At 38.4% G+C, this 22380-nt stretch overlaps 1 protein-coding gene across 3 annotated transcripts in view; it reads left to right on the top strand.

The window, feature by feature from the left end:
- The window catches only part of myom1b (myomesin 1b), a 70503-nt gene that overhangs the window by 11641 nt on the left and 36482 nt on the right, over positions 1 to 22380 (top strand). For all 3 annotated transcript variants that reach the window (XM_088918696.1, XM_088918695.1, XM_088918694.1), the window contains exons 3-17: positions 1326 to 1457; positions 2855 to 3071; positions 4977 to 5134; positions 8081 to 8173; positions 9480 to 9568; positions 10762 to 10812; positions 11622 to 11783; positions 12676 to 12837; positions 15986 to 16127; positions 17756 to 17955; positions 18498 to 18554; positions 18817 to 18941; positions 19173 to 19356; positions 19734 to 19908; positions 20469 to 20590. In XM_088918696.1, the coding sequence (XP_088774822.1) occupies positions 1326 to 1457; positions 2855 to 3071; positions 4977 to 5134; positions 8081 to 8173; positions 9480 to 9568; positions 10762 to 10812; positions 11622 to 11783; positions 12676 to 12837; positions 15986 to 16127; positions 17756 to 17955; positions 18498 to 18554; positions 18817 to 18941; positions 19173 to 19356; positions 19734 to 19908; positions 20469 to 20590 (2069 nt within the window). The remainder of the gene's footprint in view (positions 1 to 1325; positions 1458 to 2854; positions 3072 to 4976; positions 5135 to 8080; positions 8174 to 9479; positions 9569 to 10761; positions 10813 to 11621; positions 11784 to 12675; positions 12838 to 15985; positions 16128 to 17755; positions 17956 to 18497; positions 18555 to 18816; positions 18942 to 19172; positions 19357 to 19733; positions 19909 to 20468; positions 20591 to 22380) is intronic.

Below are 22380 nucleotides of genomic sequence, written 5' to 3'. Positions count from 1 at the left end.
TTTAACGCCTGCATACATCTTCTGTGCTAGTACAGTTAAATGTGGAACCTTGTCTTTCCTTAGCCTGAAGCATGTTGTCAGTTTCTTCCTTAAAGCATTAAGGAAGAAATGCTTCCTTAATGGAAGAAAGGAAGGTGAGACATTTGCTTCACCTAGCCTGTTGGGTATTTAACACCGGAGTGTAATGTTAATGTAATACATTTGCCATTTCCTTCTCATCTTTAAAATGTTTCCAGTTATTACCTCTGGGACACTTCGCTTCATCTTTGGCTGCTTTAGTACACTTTAATTGGCCATTAGCTGCATCATTAGGTGTATTATCACTAATCGATGTAATTCTTTTTTGTTAATTGGGGTTTTCATTTGCTGTAACAATTAGAATTTGTAACAGTAAATTGTAAGATTATGTGATTACTTTTCGGAAGCACTCAAACATAATAATTTACAGTCTCACACATGGATTCTAAATGTACAATATACAGTTTATTGATAGAACCAAAACATGCATAACAAGCAACAAATGGAATACATATCTGTGAAACGATCTTCTGTGAACACGAATGCTGATCGTTCTCTCTGGGATTCTGAAGAACAGGGTTAATAACTTCAGAGTGAAAATACGCAACAACTATAATGTGTTACAGTCTACCTCCTAGGTTTTATCAGTCTCGTATAACTGAATTACTATTATCAGTCGTTAACCGGCGAGAATGAAATGTATTCCAGTTTAGATAGGGCGAAATCACCGGCTGGCAATTGGCTGAGATGCCATCAGGTTCGGTTCTGGTACTCACCCTACAGAACCTCACCTGGTGTACTGTATATTCCTTTGGGTGATGGATAGTGACCTTTGACCTGTGGTTTTGGGAAGAAATCAGCCTGGAGCCCACCTGCACTATATATTATTATCAGAGCAGCCTCTTTAGCCACATTGCTGTGCCATCCACAGATAGCACCAGGTCAAGGCCCACAAGATTATTAGAAATATTTAATAACACTTAATTCTTAGTGAAATAATAGGCCTTGTCGCTACATCAAAAAACAAAACATCAGTTTTTAACAGCCAAACGTTGTCTCATAGACTTACAGCATTGTGCAAGAGTTTATTAGGTTTAACTGTTTATTTCTGAGACACCAATGTTTAACATGTTAAAACGCTGCTACAGGTTTTATGCCGTCCCAGTGAGCTGCATCTTACCTGTAATTTAGGATGCTCATCGTTCAATAAGCTGGTCTTCTCAGTAGAATTTTGAGACAAACCCTATGACAGGGGCTATTGAGAAAGTACGTTCTGAGTCACGTTTGTGTTGGTTTTGTTCCTGCAGATTGAGAGCTTCCAAGTATTCAAGCGCGGAGAGCAAGCTCAGCCCACAGCCCAAGAGAGCCAAGCCAACCTACCTGGCGGTGGACAAAGACAACGAAGTCATCGGTTATGTGGTGCCACTGTTCAGAAGCCGGTGTGTACAGTAATGAGCAAATTACTGCACAGAAACACAAGGCTTCTTCCAGGCAACGTTGTCATTTTTTTGAGTCGTTGTACTGTAAATAAAGTGAATTCAGTACATGAGCCCAGTAGCTCATCAGACCAAAGCTTGTCCTAGTTATAAGAGTAATAAGGGGATGGAAAGTACAATTGCCACTGGAGTGGGACACTGATGTATCACAGGGTTTTTCGCACCCATTTGTACAGTTTGGTGGCCAGGAGCAAAGGAGCAGTCGGGGTGATTTACCTTGCTTAAGGACCCAGCTTCTGGGTCTGCAGTGAGGACTTGAATCTTGGTTAGAAGTCCATATCCCTGACTAGTAATCTGCACTGAATAGCTTTATGAATCATCAGTGTGAGCATCTGACTCAGTCAGAGCTTTTTTTCTTTTGTTTCATAAGTCATTCTTGAAGGGCTCTGTTATTTTCAATACATAAAACAGTTATTCATTGCTTTTATCTTGACAACACTTAAGTCATAATAATGTCAATATTATCTTCAGGTAATGTCACTGTTATATTCTTGTTGTTTGTTAGATTTCCAGCAGTAGAGTTGTATTGCCATAGTTTCAGTGTCATGCCATTTCAGTTGTTTCTTAAGAGACAATTTGGTTTTTTTTATTTTGCATGTACATCAAAATGCCAGTCCATGTTTTATTTGTCCACACAACAAAGTATATCACACAATACCATGAGTTTCCACCATTTTCATATAAGTTTAATGCAGCTCAATGCTGTAAGTTGATTATTTTAAATTGATTTTTTCATGTTTAACATTACACTAATGGATGAAACACTTCATTAAAAATTGCTGCAACTGTATGTATAAAATCAGCTTTTAAAACTGTATATGAAATAGTTTGAATACATCATGGAGAGTGTAACAGATGAACAGTTAAGGGAACATTCAGTGTCTGTCCTCCTTTTATCTTAAATTAATGCTTCTGTTTGTATGATACATTCAAATAATCCAAATATATTTCTGCAGGTTTTCTTCTTTTTGGATTTTGTGCCTTTAGATACTGTACGCTTTTGATTCTTGTTAATAGAATACCTAATAGAACTTTCAAAAGGTTATTATTAGCTCAGTGTGTAATAGATGCTATAGCAAATAGCAGTCATTTGGTTCACCTAGGTTGTCTACACTTAATTTAGTGTATCATTCCACTGTTAGTGTATTATTGTGTATCAATGTGTATCAATGTTTAGTGTATCATTGCTTCTAAAAAGATCCCGGTGAATCTTTATGCAGAGTTGGGCATTGCAATCATTCCATACAGCTGATTATGCGACTTTTGGGGTTGCCTTGTCTGGTGACGTGCTATCCCAGTGTTCTACAGCAGCCCTGTGAATGACCTGTCTTTCTCTCCAGTGGAGAGAAGTTCGCCCATGGAACGACTGACATAGAGGAGGCAGAGCTGAAGGAGACAGCGGGATACCTGGGCGGGAAAAACGTCTTTTCCACTGGACAAGGAGTCAGTCTCATGGCCACCAGCCAAACAGACACAATGGAGGTTGAGAGGTTTGAGAAGAAGTCCAGGAAAGTGGCCATGAGAGAGTCAGCAGAACGCATTGCTTTAAATAAGAAGGTAAGTAAGCCCAGATCTTCATAGATCAGCCAGAAAACAATGGGAAAATCACAAAGCTGAGAAAATAATCTGATTTGTAGAAAATAGTAATAAAAACAATGAAAAATCAACGATGAAGTGAAAGTGTAGGGTACACTTCTGCATATGGTAAAAGACGTAATACAGTACGTATCCACAATCAGCAGTGAAACACGACCCAGAGGTCAAGTAATTTCTTGGATGAACCAGCTAATTAGGCATTGCAATAGTCTATCCTTGATGAAATAAAAGCAGGTACAAATTTCTCAGTATCAGTAAAAAATAAAGAATTGGTTATTAAATTAAACGAGCTGTCATTAAAAATACATATTTTGACAGAGACTGCCCCCATAGTCCCGTTTGGGCAGTTCTCATCATCTCTCTGCAAGCCAGCTCCATTTGTGATAAGGCCAAATGTATCCAGTGTTATGTACTCAAATTACATTTATTTTTAGTGATGGGTGGTTAGTCTTTGAAGGAAAACATCTTGGAGTCATAGGTATTCATTTAATTTGTTGCTATTGTCATGAAAACACGTCTGCTGCATGGCAACATTGGCTATAGAAAGGAATTTGGGAATTCAAAACATGTTAATGAATGTCACTGCGGAGCATTCGGGGGTTTGAAATAGAAATTCTGTTCATTTCTGTCGCTGGCATTAAACCAGGAGATCCTCATCATTTGACAGGGTTCAAGAATGCAATTGTTTATTAAATCTAAACCACAGAATCAGACAGACAAAGAATATACTCTATTGTTCCTAATATGAAGCTTCCTTTCCAAGGGGTGTTTATAATGGTCAGTCAGCAATTCATCACTCTCAAATGTGATACCATCTCAGCAGCAATGGAAAATTACTGAAGTGATGCATCTCAGTGCAGTTTGTAAATACTGACAGCCCAGATTAATAACCCTCATCTTGATGTGTGATGGTGGCAAATAACATTTAACACTCACTTGCTTTTGAACACTTTGAAATGTGATTCACATTATTCAGTATTGTTGATAATAAGGTAGAACACATATCTTCATGCACTATGGCAAAGGAAGAAATGATGCTGTGGTCCTCAGGTTGGTTGATTGAGTAACACCTGTGTTATACAGTAAGAAACAGAGAAAATGCAGCATCCTGATATGTTTTTTGTGCAAGTAACTTATATTTAGAAAATAATAATCAAATCACTGGACATCTCTAAAAATGCTGCCATTATTTAATGTAATCTTATGTAAGAAGGCATTTGGTTCAGAAAAGATTCAAGTCTGAACGACATTCCCAGTAAGCAGTGGAGAATCACCTGCCATCCTCCGTCACTTGACAAACTGGTAGAGTACTAGAGACGTTTAAAGGAGCAGAGGAGCAGAGGATTATTTTTGCCATTGACCTCTGCTCTCACAAGACTGTGAACTTTGAGTTATTCTAGTTTTTGTGATTTTCTAAGTAAAACAGTTTGTAAGAGAAACTGTTGTTGATGCTGGTTAACACCTTAACTGCCTAGATACTGCAAGACATCCAGATAAGTATAGTTCAAGCTCTTAAAAGAGAGCTAGATAAAATGTGTGTGTTTGTTTTTCCAAAACCCAATTATGAAAGCTCCCTGTTATGGCACCCTGACCTGGGTCTGCCATATTTTTATATTTATCCTCTTGTTTGTGAGGAATTAAAATTTCTTGCTTTTGTTCCTCACAGTGGCAATGAAAACTGACTTCTATCTAAGAGACTGTGCTCATAAGTCAGTTCATTCTAAACCTCATTAAGTTGTCAGATCACTGCCTTTGGGAAAAGCAGTTTAATTCTGTTGTCAGCATATGATTCTTATCAGTAGAAGACAAATGAAAGAGACCCATTATGATCAAAATAGCGCTGGTGGGTTTTTTTTTTTGTTTTAGATCTACGAGACTGAAGAGTTTCACAAGAAGATTAACGAAGACAGCCTGCTGCATGCCCCTGAGTTTGTCATTAAGCCTCGATCTCACACAGTGTGGGAGAAACAGAATGTGAAGTTGCACTGCACTGTTTCTGGCTGGCCTGACCCCCGGGTGACCTGGTAAGTGAATTGTGGAGAATGTGCCCTTGATCCACTGAATCAAAGGTTTCAAATGTCCAATACATTGTGTTTTTTGTTCTACATATATATAATGTGTATATTTCCTTGTTATCATACATTCTCTAAAACTGATGCGAAGGTGAAGTAAAGTGATTGGTTCAATTCACTGAACCTATTAGTAATTGGAACAGTAAAATTTTCAGAGCAATTTAATTCTCAGTCCCGGAGGAGCAGTGTTACTGAATATATATTTTATTTTCAGACTTGTTGACAAAAACAGCCATATCAGTTTCTGGATTGGCTAGCTTTCAATACATTTGTCTTGTTTTGAGGAAAACGTGGACAGCATTCTGTTTACATATACTGTAGGCTCACGTAGTTCAGGTGGGTAGCTGCGTCAGCATGCGTAGGCTGCAAAGGAACAAGTAATAGGTTTATTCCATGCTGAAAAGAGAAGAAAGAAAACACAACGTTTTGGCTGTGGAGCTGTGGAGCCTTCTTCAGGTGTGAGCATTCTTACTGTAGGCTCACTGTTAGTTTGGCATCTTGAAGAAAACTCAGGTCCCAAGTCTCAGACAGCAGTGGTTGTAATCACCTGGTTGGTTATGTTGTCAAGTTGTCAGGGTTTTATTGAGAGAGCAGAACACCGAAAATGAATCGTATTGTATCTTTTAAATTCAGCTGTTGGTGATTGGTTGTGATGTTATCAGATAAAGTTTCTTTTCCAGAGGGTCATCTTTTGAGTGATTGACTAGTGACCTCTGGTTTGGGGTCCCAGTCCAGAATTGGAATCTTTTAGTACAACAGACTAGGAAATGACAGTACTTAATCATTAGAAATGTCAAAGATTGACCTAATTTATGACATCCTGTTTGTTTTGTTTTAGAGTCAGGACATCCTGCTTTTCATGGAAGCCTCTATATTCCAAAGCTTTATTAGTAGACCTACAGTAGGCTTTATGAGGGGCAAAGTTTACTAAAGTCAACAGAAAGATCATTAGATATCTTTACACTTAATTCCTAGAGTAATAATATGCTTACCGTTAAAAAGCAGAAAGCTCTGCCTTGAGCACGCAGTAACTCAAAATGGACAATGAATCAGCAGTGTTCAGGTGAACAAGTAGGCTCGAGAGGAATACTCAGTGTCTCCAGTAAAGGTGCTCGCCTGGAGCACTACTGAATTAAGTTTGGGATGTATTGGCCAGGGATCTCTGAGCTATCTGGAAAACAGCTGTTCCTAAGACTTGTCGAGCATCTGCAGGCTGGCAGTGACTTCTGTGAGCGATGCTCCACTCCTCCAGCTGGTCCGTTTAGTAAGGGACTATGGACACTGTGGATGTCATATGGTGTCTCAAATGATGAATGATTATACCAGTGAGATTGTTTGAGGAGCAAGTCAGCAAGTCTCCTTCTCTCTCAAGTGGGTATAGGAGTTATTACAGGAGGGCAGAGTCTGAAAATACTTGGTGATTTTAGAATTTTCTACCCGGAATTGGGTAGGTATGAAATAAGAAATGATTGACAGTACCAAAATTAAAAAAGAAACAAACTAAACTCAACAACGACACTGCATGGTACAGTTTGTGAGGGTCAGTTTGTGAGGAAATGAAGCCATCTTAGTGGTCAGAGCTCATTTACAGTAGATTCTGAATACACTTTAGTTGTGTTTATGAATCAAAGGCATGCAGAGGATTTCTAATATACTATTGCACCTATAACCTCTTCAACCATCTTTTATCACCGTCACTATCACCCATTACCTCTTCTGCCAGTACCACAAGGAATTACAATATTTACAGTAAATAGTCCTTTCATCTAAAAAATGACTCATAGCACATTTTTAGCAGATAACTTTATATTTACACAATAAAGCGTGAGAGGCCGTGCTATATCGTGGATATAGTCACAGTTAAAAGGTGTTGTTAGGCCCGTTGTTAGGTTGTTATCTTGCATAAAAGTGCAGTTAGGATACTAAGATGTGGTCTACGGCATATTTAAAGGTATGTTATTTTCAGTGGGCTAAAAATGCACTACAACTCAACTCCAAGAATTGACCTTTAAACTGCTGTATACTCTTACACTGAAGTAAGCCCTGTGGGATACTACTTTACTTTCACATTATTAGTTACTGGGTTGGAGCTAATATAGGTAAATGCAATTAAACATTCCATTGCAATGGGTTTGAAACATTCCTGTTTCCTATTGTATTATTGTCCCAGGATGGGGTTTGAAATTTAATTTCAGTGGTAGGATTCAACGCCAAATAAACTCCAGTTCTTTCCAGTAAAAGATTATCTTGTGTCACAAAGGTTTTCAGACTTTCAGAATTTATTGGTATTCTGCTTTTTAGTGTTCTGATGTGCATTATGATGGAGAATTAAGAAGAGAAATTCATAAGGAAAACACAATAACCAAATCAAAGTCTTAAAAATTGCTTTGTAGATTAGGGGTTTTATTAAATAAAAGCACCTGTGTTATATTGATGCCTTAAATTCTATGGTTTTGGCTTTTATGCACAAAAAATTAAACAGATTTGGGTTTCCTATTGAAACCTGTGACAATAAGGAGTAGATCTGTTAACTTAAGTGCTTGCTCTTATGAGCAGCATTTTAGATGAAGGCGTTACTGTGTTTAAACCCACAGGGCAGATGATAAGGAATCTTAGCTGACTCTGACCAGAGGGCTTGCTAGCTAACATAACCGATTGTGCCAGTCTTATGATATGTCTGAGCCTGAGGTACAGTAGTTGAGGCTACGTTAATCAACGTTTAACTACTATTCATTTTCTAATATGTGGCAGATGAAAACCACACCCATGTGTCTGTCTCTGTGGCCTCTCTCTATGGCATCTCCTGCTTTTTTTCCTGCTTGTTTTCTCAAAATCACCTGTTCTTTCTCTTCTCCTTATTTCTTCTTGTCTCTCCTCCTCCAATTTCTGGACATTCAGGTACAAAAACAATGTGGCCATTGATGTTTATGCCCACCCTGGCAAGTATAATATAGAAAGCAGATACAACGTCCACACCCTTGAGATTAACAGGTATGGAGATCAACAGGTGTATTTCATGTCCCTTACACATTTTTAGAAGGAATTTTAAACTGGAAGCACTCCTAGTGTTGAATGAAACTCAAGCCTTTTGTTGTAACTCATTTTTTTTTATTTTATTGGTGTATTACATAGTCCAAAGTCCAGCCTGAGAATAGTCGACATTTAACAGTCCTTTATGAGGTGCTGCACTGTTTGGTACTGCTTTTAAATTCTCTGTTATAAAAAACCTCTAGAGGCAGCTGCATATCAACTTAAGGTACATTTTTTTATCTTGTTGTAAAATAAATGGAAAACAAACATGTTCTTAATAGTTTAGCTATGCCCTTTCCTGAGAACTAGTATGAACATAGGAGTTTTGAAGCACCAGTCTGAGAGCAGTGGTAAATTTCTGGGTCAGCACCTTGATAAAGACTGCAGTGTGCAGGTACAACAGGCAGCTGGCTGTCAAGCGTGTTATGTGATCTGAACCATTTCTCTGCCTGTCTTTAGATAATAAAGAGGGCATCTAAAAATACCACGACAGGAATTCTCTTAAGATAAAGGGCAGGCACTTCTGTTCACATTACCTATTTTTTTTACACGGCTGTGATGAGTAAATGTTTTGGTATGGAGCTGTCCTTTCCTTCAGAATGACCTTTAGAACAGAATAGTAGAATAAAAGCATAACAAAACCTAGAAAGGCAAAATGCTAATGTTTTACTGAATAAACTATTATGGCAAAGCAATATGATGACTGTGATGGGGTGATAAAAAGTTGAAATATCAAGACATGCCGTGTATTGCCATAGTAATCCAGTTGACCCTTTTTTGTTTTTTATTTGTTGTCATTTTTGGTAAAGAAGCAAAATCTCCTGTATGAACCTGAAAACAAAACATTCCATGTACTGTACCAAGAAAATAAGAAATAGAAAACAAATTAGTAATTGACTGCTTTGTCTGGGACTTTTTTATCTTCAGAATCTTCATGCATTATAAAGAAGTATCTGAGTGGTATCTAGTAGATATTGATTGTATTTTGGTGATGCATTAAAATTTGATTGAGGCCTTTTGCATAAACATTATTATACTAATGATACTTTCTGTCATCATTCTCAAATAGAAGAAATTATACTTATAACATTTGTTATAACACAAAGCCATATTTTTCTGCTGAAGGAGTGCCCTGTATATTTATGTAAGGATATTAATGCTACCAGTACAACCAAATTCCATAGTAAAGTCTATTTTCAATTTCACTGTGTTATTAAAAAAAAACTAGAGAAGTCTTACAGTCTTTTTTTCTGGTCTCTTGTTTCAGATGTGATTTTGAAGACACAGCACAGTATCGTGCATCTGCAATGAATGCAAAGGGGGAACTCTCTGCTTTCGCCTCAATAGTGGTGAAAAGTAAGATTTTTTATGGTTTTAGGTGTGCCAACTCTCTTTCTGGTGCAGGTACAATAATGATGTGACTCGGTTGTTTGTTCTATTCAGTTATACATAAAAATGAAAAGAATATATATTTTAAATTATTAAAGATCTAGATTAAAACTAATGTTATACACACACCATGCCACTTTGGAATATACTGTATATACATCTCACAAAAATATATGGGTTGATCCTACAGAGTCACAAGCTTCTTGACAAGTTGTTTTAGCTCCACAAAATGGGAGGGAAAAAAGGTTAAATGTCAAGATTCAGGTCAGGAATGAGGGGCAATACTCTTCTAAATGTTTTAGAAACTGTAATAAATGAAATGAATAATAACAGTTTTGTGAAGCCCATTAGTTGTAACTCGACTCCATAGGTTGGCACTTGAGATCACAATACAAAAAGAAAAGAAAACTGGTTATGATTTAAAGATCTACTTGTGACAGTATCCGTGTTATTCTATATATGATATACAACGAAATAATCTACAATAGTAGAGGAGAGGCCAGCTGAAATGTTAGCATTACCTGTATAAATGTGGTGATCTTGAACAGTAACAGTGCTTGAGGATCAGGATGAGTGTTTATGTCCTGTGTGAGGGTACTACAGTTGTGGATATTGTAGCTCCCTTCTGCTCTGACTGCAACATTTCCAGTGTCTGGAAAGAAGCAGAAAAAATGTTGTGTCTGTTCTTTGATCATAGAGTATGCAGTTTTTCTCTGAAAACATACTGTATACTTTTAATTTCCCTTTCTTTCATGCCCATCCAGTCATTTCTATTACTGTGCATTTATTGGCATGGGTACATTTGCCTCATTTTTGTCACATCCAGAATTGTTCTGCTGTTATCAATATCTAGATTATAAATTATATATTACTCACAATTTGAGATTTTAGAGGTGTGTCCCTTTAGTATTGCATAGTTGTATCTTAATAAGACACCGTGTAGGCATGATAAAACCAAATGAAAGCACAGCAAAATCAGAGAAAATTGTTCTAACTGTGGGACAAGTATACAGCTGTTATCTTAATACTGTATATACCAGGTTGCTTTCTTTAGAGACACCAAATGTTAACCATCTAGTTTAACTTTTGCTAAATTATGTTTTATTGTTTAATTATGTAAAATACTGTACACTTAAGATGTTTCTTATTAATGTTTTAAGGATACAAAGGAGAAATTGATGATTCTCTTCCTGTTCCAAAGCCTCCGCCATGTAAGTTATGTCATGAATTTTGTAAATGTTTTGCTTTTTATTTTTTAACAATATAGAAACATGCAGGAATGGTGAATCAGGCTTTTTTGTGGGAACTGTACTGTATCTGATGAGGTTGTCCATGATATACAGAGCAAGAACCCAAAACTTACTTAGAAATACCACAAAAGCCAACTAAAATCAGTGTGGTATAATATTCAACATAATCATTATTTTGAAACTATTTGTAGTTAAGGGAATAAAAGAAAGTGAAAGTGAACTAGTCAAAGTGAAAATACAAGTAAAATATTTTGAATTCTGATTGGCATACAGTAATAATAAAATCTATCTACAGAAAGTTACAAGGTACTGCTTTGCAATTTTAGGTGCTGAACTCAAAAAAAAAAGTTTGAGCTTGGACTTTCAGTAGTTTGTAGTATTTATATATCATATGTTTATATTCTGTAACGAAAGAGTATTGTCATTTTCTTCTTCATACTTAAAATTCTGACACTGTGTCGTTTCTCCTACACAGTTGTTCTGCCGACTGTAGTCAGTCATGGCTGCTCTTTAATCACTGAAGGGTTCAGAATTACACACAGCTCCTAAAGATCTTATGGTGTTCTTGATGTTTTAAAACCAAGATGCATACTATGAATTGAGCTCCTTGAATTAATTCAGTGCCCTCAAAAAGTAATTTGATCATTAATGTAACGTTTTAGAATATTTCTTTATGTGGAGCTGAGACTACTGTTGAGACTTCCATTCTTTTTACTTGCCTTGACATAATGCCGGCTCACCTTGTTTCTCTTGGCTTGGCATTTTTCTAGATGGCCTTTCCTCTGCATATGGTGTGAAGTTTGATGTCCACATTGTCGACAAGTTTGGGGTGTCCTTTGGCAGGGAGGGCGAGACTTTGAGCTTGGGGTGCACTGTCATAGTGTACCCGACTGTGAAACTCATTCAGCCGGAGGTGCAGTGGTACAGAGATGGTAGGTTTTGGCCTCTATACATATTACATGTCGAACTACAACAGGAGAAGTAAGAACCATTGCCTCTTCAAACTGGTCTTTAGGCTTATTTAATTCATTCCTCTTTTGCTTATAAAATTATTCAATTCAGCCTCTTTAATGTTTGGAGACACTTGCTTTGGATAAGTTGAATGCAAATCTGACTTCAATGTGTTGTTTAAATAATTAAAAATATTTTCAAGGATGGCCTGATAGCAGCCATATTCAGATTCCCGACACTGAATGAAAGAAGTTCTAAGTAATTGCATACAATATATTTAAAAAATAAAGACACTTTTAGAAAAAATCAAATCTACACATAAAAATATATGTTATATACTGTAGTTGTCTTTGATAGGATTTGATAGATATCAACATGATTAGCCACTGTGAGCTGTAAATAACATGAGCGATCTTTGTGGGACTATTCCTGGACAGGAGAGAGTGGTGAATAAATGACTGGATGCTGTATTTTCTTTCAGGTTTCTTGGTTTTGTACAGTAACCTTTGAATCACACACTGTTAACATCAATATAAAATTCATCCTTCTGCTTTGTTTATATTAAAATCCTGAAGTAGTAAACTGAGCAATTAATCAAGTATAGAATGTTTTTTGACATGCAAGTATGAGGAAGCAATGGTTTGGTCTCAGAATAATGAATTTAGAATTCTGTTGTTTCCATTTTAGTTAATCTCAAACATTTACAGTATAGTACCCTATTTTTTTCTGTATGTGATTTTGCATATGTGCTTGACAGTTAGAGGAAATCCCTGGTCAGGAGAAAACTTGTCCACAGCAGTTCTAATAAGTTAATTAAGAGTGACGTAGAGTGTTTTATCTAATACTTTCTCTTCATTGCTATCTTGCACTCAGATGTCCTGCTTCATCCGTCCAAATGGGTACAGATGCACTGGAGTGGGGAACAAGCTTCACTGACGCTCACTCACCTCAACAAAGAGGATGAGGGCCTGTACACCATGCGTGTAATCACCAAGTCAGGCTACGAAACCTACTCTGCTTACGTGTTTGTTCGAGGTGAGTTTAAAAAACACCATCAGTGTTATTTGTCAGATAGACACTGCTTTCAGCAATTGTGCCTTTCAATGTACAACTATTCCTAGGTATGAGCGGTCATAATCTTTGATCTAAAGGTGTGAGTGCTTTCTGTCTGTGTATCTCTCAGCCTCCTGCTTCCAAATCAGACACACAGAGTCTCTGTTAAAGGTGTTTTCTGTTTGCAGTTTGGGAGATATACTGTTCTGTAGGCTAAGTCTGCATGGAATATAGAAACTCCTCATTTCCTCTGTGCAAGCTCATCAGGAAAAAGAACAAGCCAAAATTTAGCAACCCTAAAATGCCAGGGCAAAAAAATCTTTGTCCCACATCTTGAACATCGTGATACTTCTAGAAAGGCTTTGCCAGGTGATACACACACTGTCCGGTCTGAAATGCCTGATTAATCCCCCCCGTAAATCAACAGATGAACCTAAGCACCTTGACTCTTAACATATTTGTTGAACTTTGGTTAAAGCTTATGTAGGTTAAATATAGTTGGTAAAGTGCCAAAAAATGAGGGACTGGTATGGGTAGTATTATTAGGCAGAATGGTGTGGCTGCCTTAAGTTGCCTTTATATAGCTCTTTCACATTTTATCATTAGGTCCCTTGCATTTCTGTAGCAGAAATTGTTACATCCTCTCTTTCTAGGATAGAACAACACATGAACTCTGCAAGCCAGCAGGAGTGACAGCAGTAGTGTGGCACCTTTCCTTTATTTGTGCCTGCAAACAAGGCCATTGTTGGTGGCATATGTGCCATAATCCTTTCAGACCAGCAGGGGTCTCATTTCACATGCAGGCCAACTCTAGTCCGCAGGGGCAACAATCTTAGGTGTGTTTTTTAGAACTAAACTATCCTTTATATTAACTGATGAAGCTGTATACCTAACAGGTCAAAGTAAACATCGTTTCCAGGGCTGAGCAGAACTAGCCAATAAATCTTGCATGAGATAGGACATGCAGGACCTAAACTGGACAATTTCTTTATGTTGTTATTAGGCTTTACTTTTATCCCTGTCATCAAGTGTTAAAAAGGATGACTCCTCTTTAATTCTGTGAAAGAAATCTGGATCTGAGAAAACAATGAAAAGGCACTTGTGACCCCGTAATCCTGTCAGTTCTTTGTTTTTATAACTGAAACTGAAAATGCCAGCATACAGTAGTACAACTCAAAGAGCACAAAGTTCAACATGGGATAGTTTTTTCTTCTTTTTATTGACATTAGATGCTTTTTTGGGGAAAAAAAAATGTTTTTCAGGTGGTGGATTGATTCAACAAAAAACATCTTTTTCCCAGCATGGTTTATAAATCACCCATCCAGGTTATCTGCTATCTGGATATGAAGAAAAAATGAAATCCCAAATTCTTTGGGGCAGGACACCCACTTCATGAAAGGGGTCACTTCTGGTTGTTTTGAGGGGAGGGGTTCTGATGTGTGACTCCCCATGTGTGGACACATGTTCACCCTGTTTTCATCTGCATAGTGGATGACAGGCTGATTGCAGATGTTTCCCTCTAAAGGCCACAATGGCAGCTGCAACAGATTTTCAAAGAGCTTTGTTTTAAAATAGTCATGTATGATATCTCCTTGCCTGGCAGTTTTTCAAGCAGGGCTATTAATCTCCACCTGTGATTCAGCCACTGATAACCAAGGACTTATCACTCTGAGTTGCTCTCTGGAGTTCTGTAGCTGGAGAAAAAAGTCTGTAGGAAAAACACAACAATGAAAACTGTTTTAATGAAATCTTTTTTATCATTAAGGAAAACTCTTTGATATCAACATTTACACACATCTCAGCTTTGTGTTCACTTTTATTTTAGTTTCTGTTTCCAGGGTTTTGTTTTATTCTTCATGGTTGTTTGTGCTTGGACTGATACCTGTATCATAGACCTTTTCTAAACTGTACCAGTGATGCATTGTGAATTGTCAAGAAATTGAATGATTTGATTCCACCAATTATTCCCTGATAGTTCAGCATTTCAGCTAAATTTCCTGATGTAGACATCAAAGTAGGTATTTGGTAGATAAAGAGTAGCAGTCAGGTACAAGTTCAAAAGATAAGAAAATGCAAATGATATAAAATTAATCTCTATCACTTTTCCCGAATTAGTCTGTTTTGTATGTTAGATCTGTGTGCAGGGGCTTGCATTTCTACCAAAAAAGGCAATTTAATACATTAAAGCTCTTGACATGGAGATCCACTGATACTGCTTTGCTGTTAATATTCAGTCTGATAATTACAGTTATTGTTTCTGAGTTTGAGGAAATGAGAACAAAGTTGCAAAATTTTTGTATACTATAATTTTTTACTAGTGTGATATCCAAATATGTCCTGCAAGCCACCTTGTATCATTAAGCTTATTAATAACCAGTCAATAAAGCAGCTGAAAAGATAGCATAGCTATTTTGTACTGTGCTGTCCCTAAGCATGATGGCTGCAAAGCTTACCTTATAAGCCAATACAAAGCATGCTGCTAAGGGTGGCATGCGCAAGACATGTGCGACACACAATGCTCGACACAATAGGGAAGAGAATGTTCAGAGTCAGTAGCAGGGCTCTGTGCCTGCTGCCTCCATGATGTTCTTCAGCCTGTTTCTTTAAGAGGCACCTTTCCTATCGGATTTCATTGAAATACGGCATGCTGCTTCTATATCTGTCCCAATTGCCAAAGGCCGCTTAAGGGGTGTAACCTTAACCCAAAGACCAGTAGCATTCTTGGCTCAGAATCGTGCGACTTTGCAGAGTTCAGCAGAACTGAGGCAGGGCACAAATGCAAGGAAAGACTGACAAAATCCAAACTGAGAGATAGATGGGGAATCGGGTTGTGCGCTGAAGGGCAAGATTGATTGGGAGGGTATCACTACCTGCAGCCACACGATTGCGACTGTTGGGCATATTGATTTCTCCATGTAACTGGTAACATGAAAATGCTTTTAGGAAACTATTAGAAAAGTATTGTAAACACGTGACTTCCTTCTTAGGGAGATCAATGATCCTGAAGATCCCATGGACTGGAAATCTTTTGGAAGCACAAAATCATTTCTAGAGCCTGAGGCAGTGATAGCATAGCATGCCTTTCTATTTATACCCCGGCTGGCGTGTTAATGTTTCGCTTCTGTGTCAGATGCAGATGCTGAGGTCGCGGGGGCTCCAGCCGCACCCCTGGACGTGGAATGCCAAGACGCCAACAAGGATTATGTCATTGTCACCTGGAAGCAGCCGGCTGTGGATGGAGGCAGCCCCATCCTTGGATACTTTATCGACAGGTCAGCCTCCGCTGAGCTCTCTTCTAATCCTGCTGTAGTTTGCAAAAGCATCTTTCTGTTCTTAGGCCTCATATTTCAGAAAGGCTAGAATGAACAAGACTGCCGTCAACCTTCCATTCCATATGAGAAAGCGATTCCTCATACGTTAATCATCTATCTTAGACAGAGGAAGGCTGTAGCTTATTTGTCTGAAAGCATGACTCTATTTGCAGAGGTTTTTTAAAGGGGAACTGCAGTTCCAATTTCTAAGTACTGTAAGTCGCCATGTTGTCACAAACTCACATTCGAGTTCCCCCGAATTGCGACGTGATGCGGCCCTTCCTGCTCACTAGTCTCTGTAATGACTAATGTAATGCGAGGTAAGAGGTTGTACAGCAGACGTTTCACAGCAGAAATGTTCCAACAGTGATCTGCATGCAGAGTTAACAAGTAAGTAATATTTGTCACCAAAACCATCTCAAAATCGAAAGCAATATTTCTATTGAATTAAAGAAGGTGTACTGTATTCACAAGCCTGCTTCTTTACAGTGTCATAGGACTGCACACATCACCGGACATTTTGTTGCCTCGTTCTGAATCATAGAACACGGTGCTGTGCATACATGGAAATTTCGTCTATTTTTTAATTTAAATTAGAGGTTTTACATTTTACTTTTAGTGCAGTTTGAAATTAAATCATCAGTGCTGCTTCTTTCTAACTTTATTTAAATAGAGGTTTTGACATTTACATTTCAAACTGCAATAAAAGTAAATCATCAATGCGGATTCTTTCTAACTGTCTACATTTTCTAAATATCTATTCATTGCCCAAAACCAGAGTCAAACCCCAAACCACTTTGACAGAGGTATCCACCGGCTGCTGTAATTTCAAAGGTTTTGTGAATTTCTCACTCAGTGTGATATATATTGCTTGGCTATTCCAGTCACAGATCACATGATAATGCATATCTGAGGGTAATGAAGACTTTTTAGTCAAAAGTGACCTGAGGAGGTCTCTGTTGCCCATTAAACAGCACCCACTTTTGTTGAGTTCTTCCTGCAGTAATGGACAGAGACAGAGGGAGATGTGCTTTGACAGGCACACAAACTCCTCTGTTTCTGTTTCACACGGAGCAAAGAAGTCAGCCTATCAACAACTCTCTCAGAAGACATTTACATAGGCCTTAACTTCTCTGTTAGATGTCTAATACATGACAAGAATAAATCATCAGGCAAGAATACATTTAACTGCATTTAAAGGTGTTTTGAGCAGTTTGCATATCTACTGGAACAACCCAAAACAACAAATTACCAACAAGTGATTTTTTTCACTGAAGTAAATGTATCATTATGGGTTCAATGGAGTTCATATGTTCTCCCCTTGTTCGCATGGGTTTCCTCCCACAGTTCAAAAACTTGCTGATACATTAATAGGCTTCTGGGAAAAATTGTGCATGTCTGTGTTCGTGTCTGTGTGTGCCCGGTTGATGGACTGGCGTCCCCGTCCAGGCCATTTCCTGTCTTGTGCCCATTGCTTGCCGAGAAAGGCTCCAGCTCCCCTGCGAACTTGTATTGGAGAAAATGCTTAGAAAATGGATGGATGGGCAAACTATTGTTTAACAGTGCCGATGGGTGTGTGCCATATGCAGGTGTGAGGTGGGCACCACACACTGGAGCCAGTGCAACGACACCCCTGTCAAGTTCGCCCGGTTTCCTGTGACGGGACTGGTGGAAGGGCGCTCCTACGTGTTCCGGGTGCGGGCCGTCAACAAGGCTGGCATCAGCAGAACCTCGCGGGTGTCTGAGCCTGTGGCCGCACTGGACCCCGCTGACAAGGCGAGAATGAAAGGTAGGAAAATGCTCTTGTCTTGCTGCTCTGAAAGGTGAAGAAAGGGCTTTGAGGTGGACTTCCACTGACGGACAAGACACTTAAGAAGCACTGGTCCACACCCACATGGGTGTAATCTACAGTACTACATTGAACATTCCTAATAAAAGTAACAGGATACAGGATAAAAGTAACAAGATCTGTAGACTATACATGTTATGTGCTATGTTATATGAAGTGCTAAGCTAGTTCTACAAAGTGGGACATGCAGATTTTCATGTATTGCCAGAACACAGGCAAAACCCTATAACTTGCTATATGATATTCTTTCTACTGTTCTATATAGAATGCATCTCATTCTGCTAGAGCCCTAGAAGTCATTTTAATTTTTTCTTTCTCAATGATATTTAACCTTTATGCATTAAATTGTCACAGGACGTGTTTCTTATTCCTCAATAAAGATTGCTCTTTTAAATCCCTAAGATCTGGTAGGTGGCATAGGCATTAAAGTGTAAAATGAAATGCTTTGTAATTTAACTTGCTATTCACTTCCTATTACTAAGGTCACCCTTCAGCACCTTGGACTGGACAGATTATAGTAACTGAAGAGGAACCAGCAGGTAAAAATGCAAGCAATGCATACTGCATGTTAATTAATTAAAGGAATATTTTGTTTATCTAAAGGTGTGATATTGGATTTCCTCTAGCTTGCTGGGGATATGATGTGCTGTATATGCAGTGAATAATGACATAATATTGTTAAACTGTGCAAGGGCAGACAAAAAGAGAAGGCAGAGGTGTGCCTAATAATGACTTGAACACGTGCCCACACTTGAAGTGCTAGATTGAGGCCTCTGACCTCCGGCTCCTCTCCCTCTCCAGAGGGGGTTGTGCCAGGCAAGCCTCGTGACTTGGCTGTTACTGAGGCAACCAGAAACTATGTGGTGCTGAGCTGGAAGCCACCTGGTCAGAGGGGCCATGAGGGAATCATGTATTATGTAGAAAAGGTGAGTTTGACATGACCTTCTTCTGACACTCTTTTAGAAGTCTGCATAGCCTTCTTTTGATGGTTAGTGCACTATGTCTTAATACTCCTTCTCACTCTTGTTTATTATACTTTCCCTATAGTTAAACACATTCTCCTTTAAGCTATTTTACTGTAACGTGCTATTTCAGTATTTTACTCAGTGTTTGCTCATGTGTTTTAAAGTATATATTAACACTACGGTTCTCTGCAGTGTGTGGCGGGGACGGACAGCTGGCAGAGGGTCAACACAGAGATCCCGGTGAAGTCGCCCCGATTTGCTCTTTTTGACCTGGCCGAGGGCAAGTCCTACTGTTTCCGTGTCCGGTGCTGCAATTCGGCTGGGGTAGGAGAGCCGTCTGAACCCACAGAGGCCACCATCGTGGGAGACAAGCTGGGTGAGCAACCTGAAGACGCTGGAGGGATCATGACTTCCTGAAGGGCAAAGTTATTCGGTTGCACTGATATGTGAATATGCTAGTCGTTCTGAAACTCCTACAGTGGTAAAATTCATGGGTTGTCTCTTCCACGTTTTGACTCGGAAAAAGCTCAGTGTGTTTTAAGAACAAGGGGGGAAAAAAAGCAAAAGTGTATTTATAGAGATGCAGGTATAAGTATTACCATCTCCTGGGTAAATTCCAGGGTAATTCACATGAATCTTTTACAGCTTCTCATTAGAATTAATTGGTAAATGTAAACATTCAAGCATAAAAAGTTATATACCTTTTGTCAGTGGCTGTAAGTCATCCTTTGCCTTTTAATCATGTCCAAACAGACATTCCCCCTGCTCCTGGCCGTGTGTTGCCGACGAGGAACACAGACACGTCTGTAGTGGTGTCCTGGGAAGAATCCAAGGGGGCAAAGGAGCTGGTGGGATATTACATTGAGGCTTCCATCGTGGGCTCCGGAGTGTGGGAGCCCTGCAACAACAAACCCGTCAAAGGAAAGAGGTACTCTCGGCTCCTGCCTTTTTTACAGTTTTCCTGCAACCTCCTGCTTATTTCAAACATTAACCCCTTACACAAGTGTCTCAAACCTGTGCTCTAATTTTTTTGTAAAAGTAACTTTCCCTAACACAGACTGTAGTCATTTTTTAGTTCAAATTACCTCCGGGGAAAACCAAGTATGAATTATATTTAGTTATGCCAGGTTAAACGTTCTGACCTTTTCTTTGCTTTTCTGCAACTCTGTTGACTCAAATGCTAGTTTGAGGACCCCTGTGTTGTGTTGGTCCGTTAATGCACATTACAAAAAAGAAAAGACATCTTAAATATACCACAGATTTTACCAAATTCTGTGTTCCCCGTCCATCACACTAAACAAAGGTATGACAAGGCTATGCTTATAATATATAATATAACGTATACTGTACATAATAACATCTTGTTACTAGTAACATACAATTATACGTTATGTGATGATACATAACATAGAATAATAAACAGAACTTTGTACTCATTTCAAAGCGGTGGAGACTCATTTGAAACACAGATCAATGTTCTGTGACCAGGTTTATTTGTCATGGCCTCTCCACGGGACAGATGTATGTGCTCAGGGTGCGAGCTGTGAATGCAGCTGGGCTCAGCCAGTTCTCCCAGGAGTCAGAGGCCATCGAAGTCAAGGCCGCAATTGGTGAGTAAAAGCATAAGACTATAGATAATTTCAAATGTTTGTCAGTTTCTATATAAAAGTTAGTTCTGAACAAAAAAGTGATATTTGCGGCACCCACAACATTACTTTTTTCAAGAATTGCCTTCCGAAAGACATTTAATATTTGTTTTCAATTCACTTTCAAAATGTTAGATACTGCTTTCCATTAGGTTATATACTCTCACAGTGCACTCTGTTAGTGATTTGGATAGAAAGGTAAGTTTTGAAAATGGTTATCATATCATTTTTTTCTGGGTGGTTTATACAGTATTTATTTTGTCATTTACATTTAGCAAAACGTGCATTTTGTTTAACTGTTTTCACGACAGACCTGTGGCCTAATTTGAGAACTGTAAGATAAGTTGGTGATGGAACAAATGTCCTGGAATGGCCTGGTGGTCAAAACAACGTATTGTAGCTTCAGTTTTCTTCAAAATGCTCTGTGTTGTTTTCAGACAGGTGTTTTTTTCAGTTCTGTGTGCCATCAGCATCTCTATTTCCACCAGCTTTCTATCATGAGTCCCTGTGTCACTGTCCACATCGTTCTCCACTGTAGTAACAAAACCAAGACCCACCGCCCCTCCTCCCCCTCACAGTGGTAAAGCTCTTGTAATCCTCCTCTGGCCTGGGTCATTATGATCCGTTATGAGGTTACAAACCAGCCGTCATGATACTCTGTCACCCCCCCTCCCCACTTCCCTCTGGGGAAAATGACCTGACAGTCTCTCTCCAGTGTCTGAGGTACCACCGACAGCCATACCTGTGCATGGTGTCTCCTTCCAGTACTTCCTCATGCTTGACTGCTAACATTCACTGGTGTTGCTAACATGCATCCAAATGCAAATGGATCTGTCTGATTTAACCAACTGGGACAAGTACAGTATGTACTGGCAAGTAATATTAGCACCACTACAGCAATGATGAGATGCTTATCATAGTTGTACAACATTTGAAGAGCACAATTGAGCCCAGGTTCCATCTCATAAGTTTACAGTTAAGGGCAGGATAAAATAAGGACAAGAAATAAGATTTATCTTTCACTATTCAAGCAAGTACAAATATGATATACATTACAGCTAGTTTTTTTAAAGTTAATTGTAATACAACTTTCACACATTTCAGATTCAAGATTTCAGATTCACATTTCAGATTCAAGATTTCACACATAATTAGAAGATCTTTAAATGAATGAAAACAATCTGATTACCTTGTTTGTATCTTTTAGCTTCATTGTAGTTTTTGATATTGTAATGGTTCTAAATAACAATGATTTGTTCAGGGGCATTGAATCTGACATTAGAAGATGTAATGAACTCAAAGTATTTAGAAAATATTTACAGTTTCTTTGGTGTTAACAGTGTTTTCATTTGAAAATTAAACTTACTTTATTATAATACCTAAATTAATGCTTTTACTAAAAGATAAACTGTTTGGTCTTTTACATTTACAGAATCATACATTTAAAATCATATGTTTATTTTCTTCTCCCAAAATAGAAAAAACAATACTTTTCAAACTTCTAGAAATGATCTTCTTATTTTTTTCAGGCCAGTCAAGATAAAATTACCAAATCAAACAGAAAGGTTTCAATAAGATTAGGGATAGTCCTGCAGTCCAAAACTACCTCTCCTAACATCTTGATTCCTGTGATTTGAGCATGTCACATGACGCAACAATTAAACCTGTGTTTATGTCTATTCCAGTCATTTCAGTGTTTGTATGCTTTGTTCCCCCTAATTGAAACACCCTTGGTAAGGCAGCCAATGGGATTT

This window comes from Atractosteus spatula, chromosome 6, assembly GCF_055471065.1.
Source record: "Atractosteus spatula isolate fAtrSpa1 chromosome 6, fAtrSpa1.hap1, whole genome shotgun sequence".
Classification (NCBI taxonomy): domain Eukaryota; kingdom Metazoa; phylum Chordata; class Actinopteri; order Semionotiformes; family Lepisosteidae; genus Atractosteus; species Atractosteus spatula.
The sequence above is the reverse complement of the archived record's forward strand: the minus strand, read 5'-3'. Positions and strand labels throughout refer to the sequence as shown.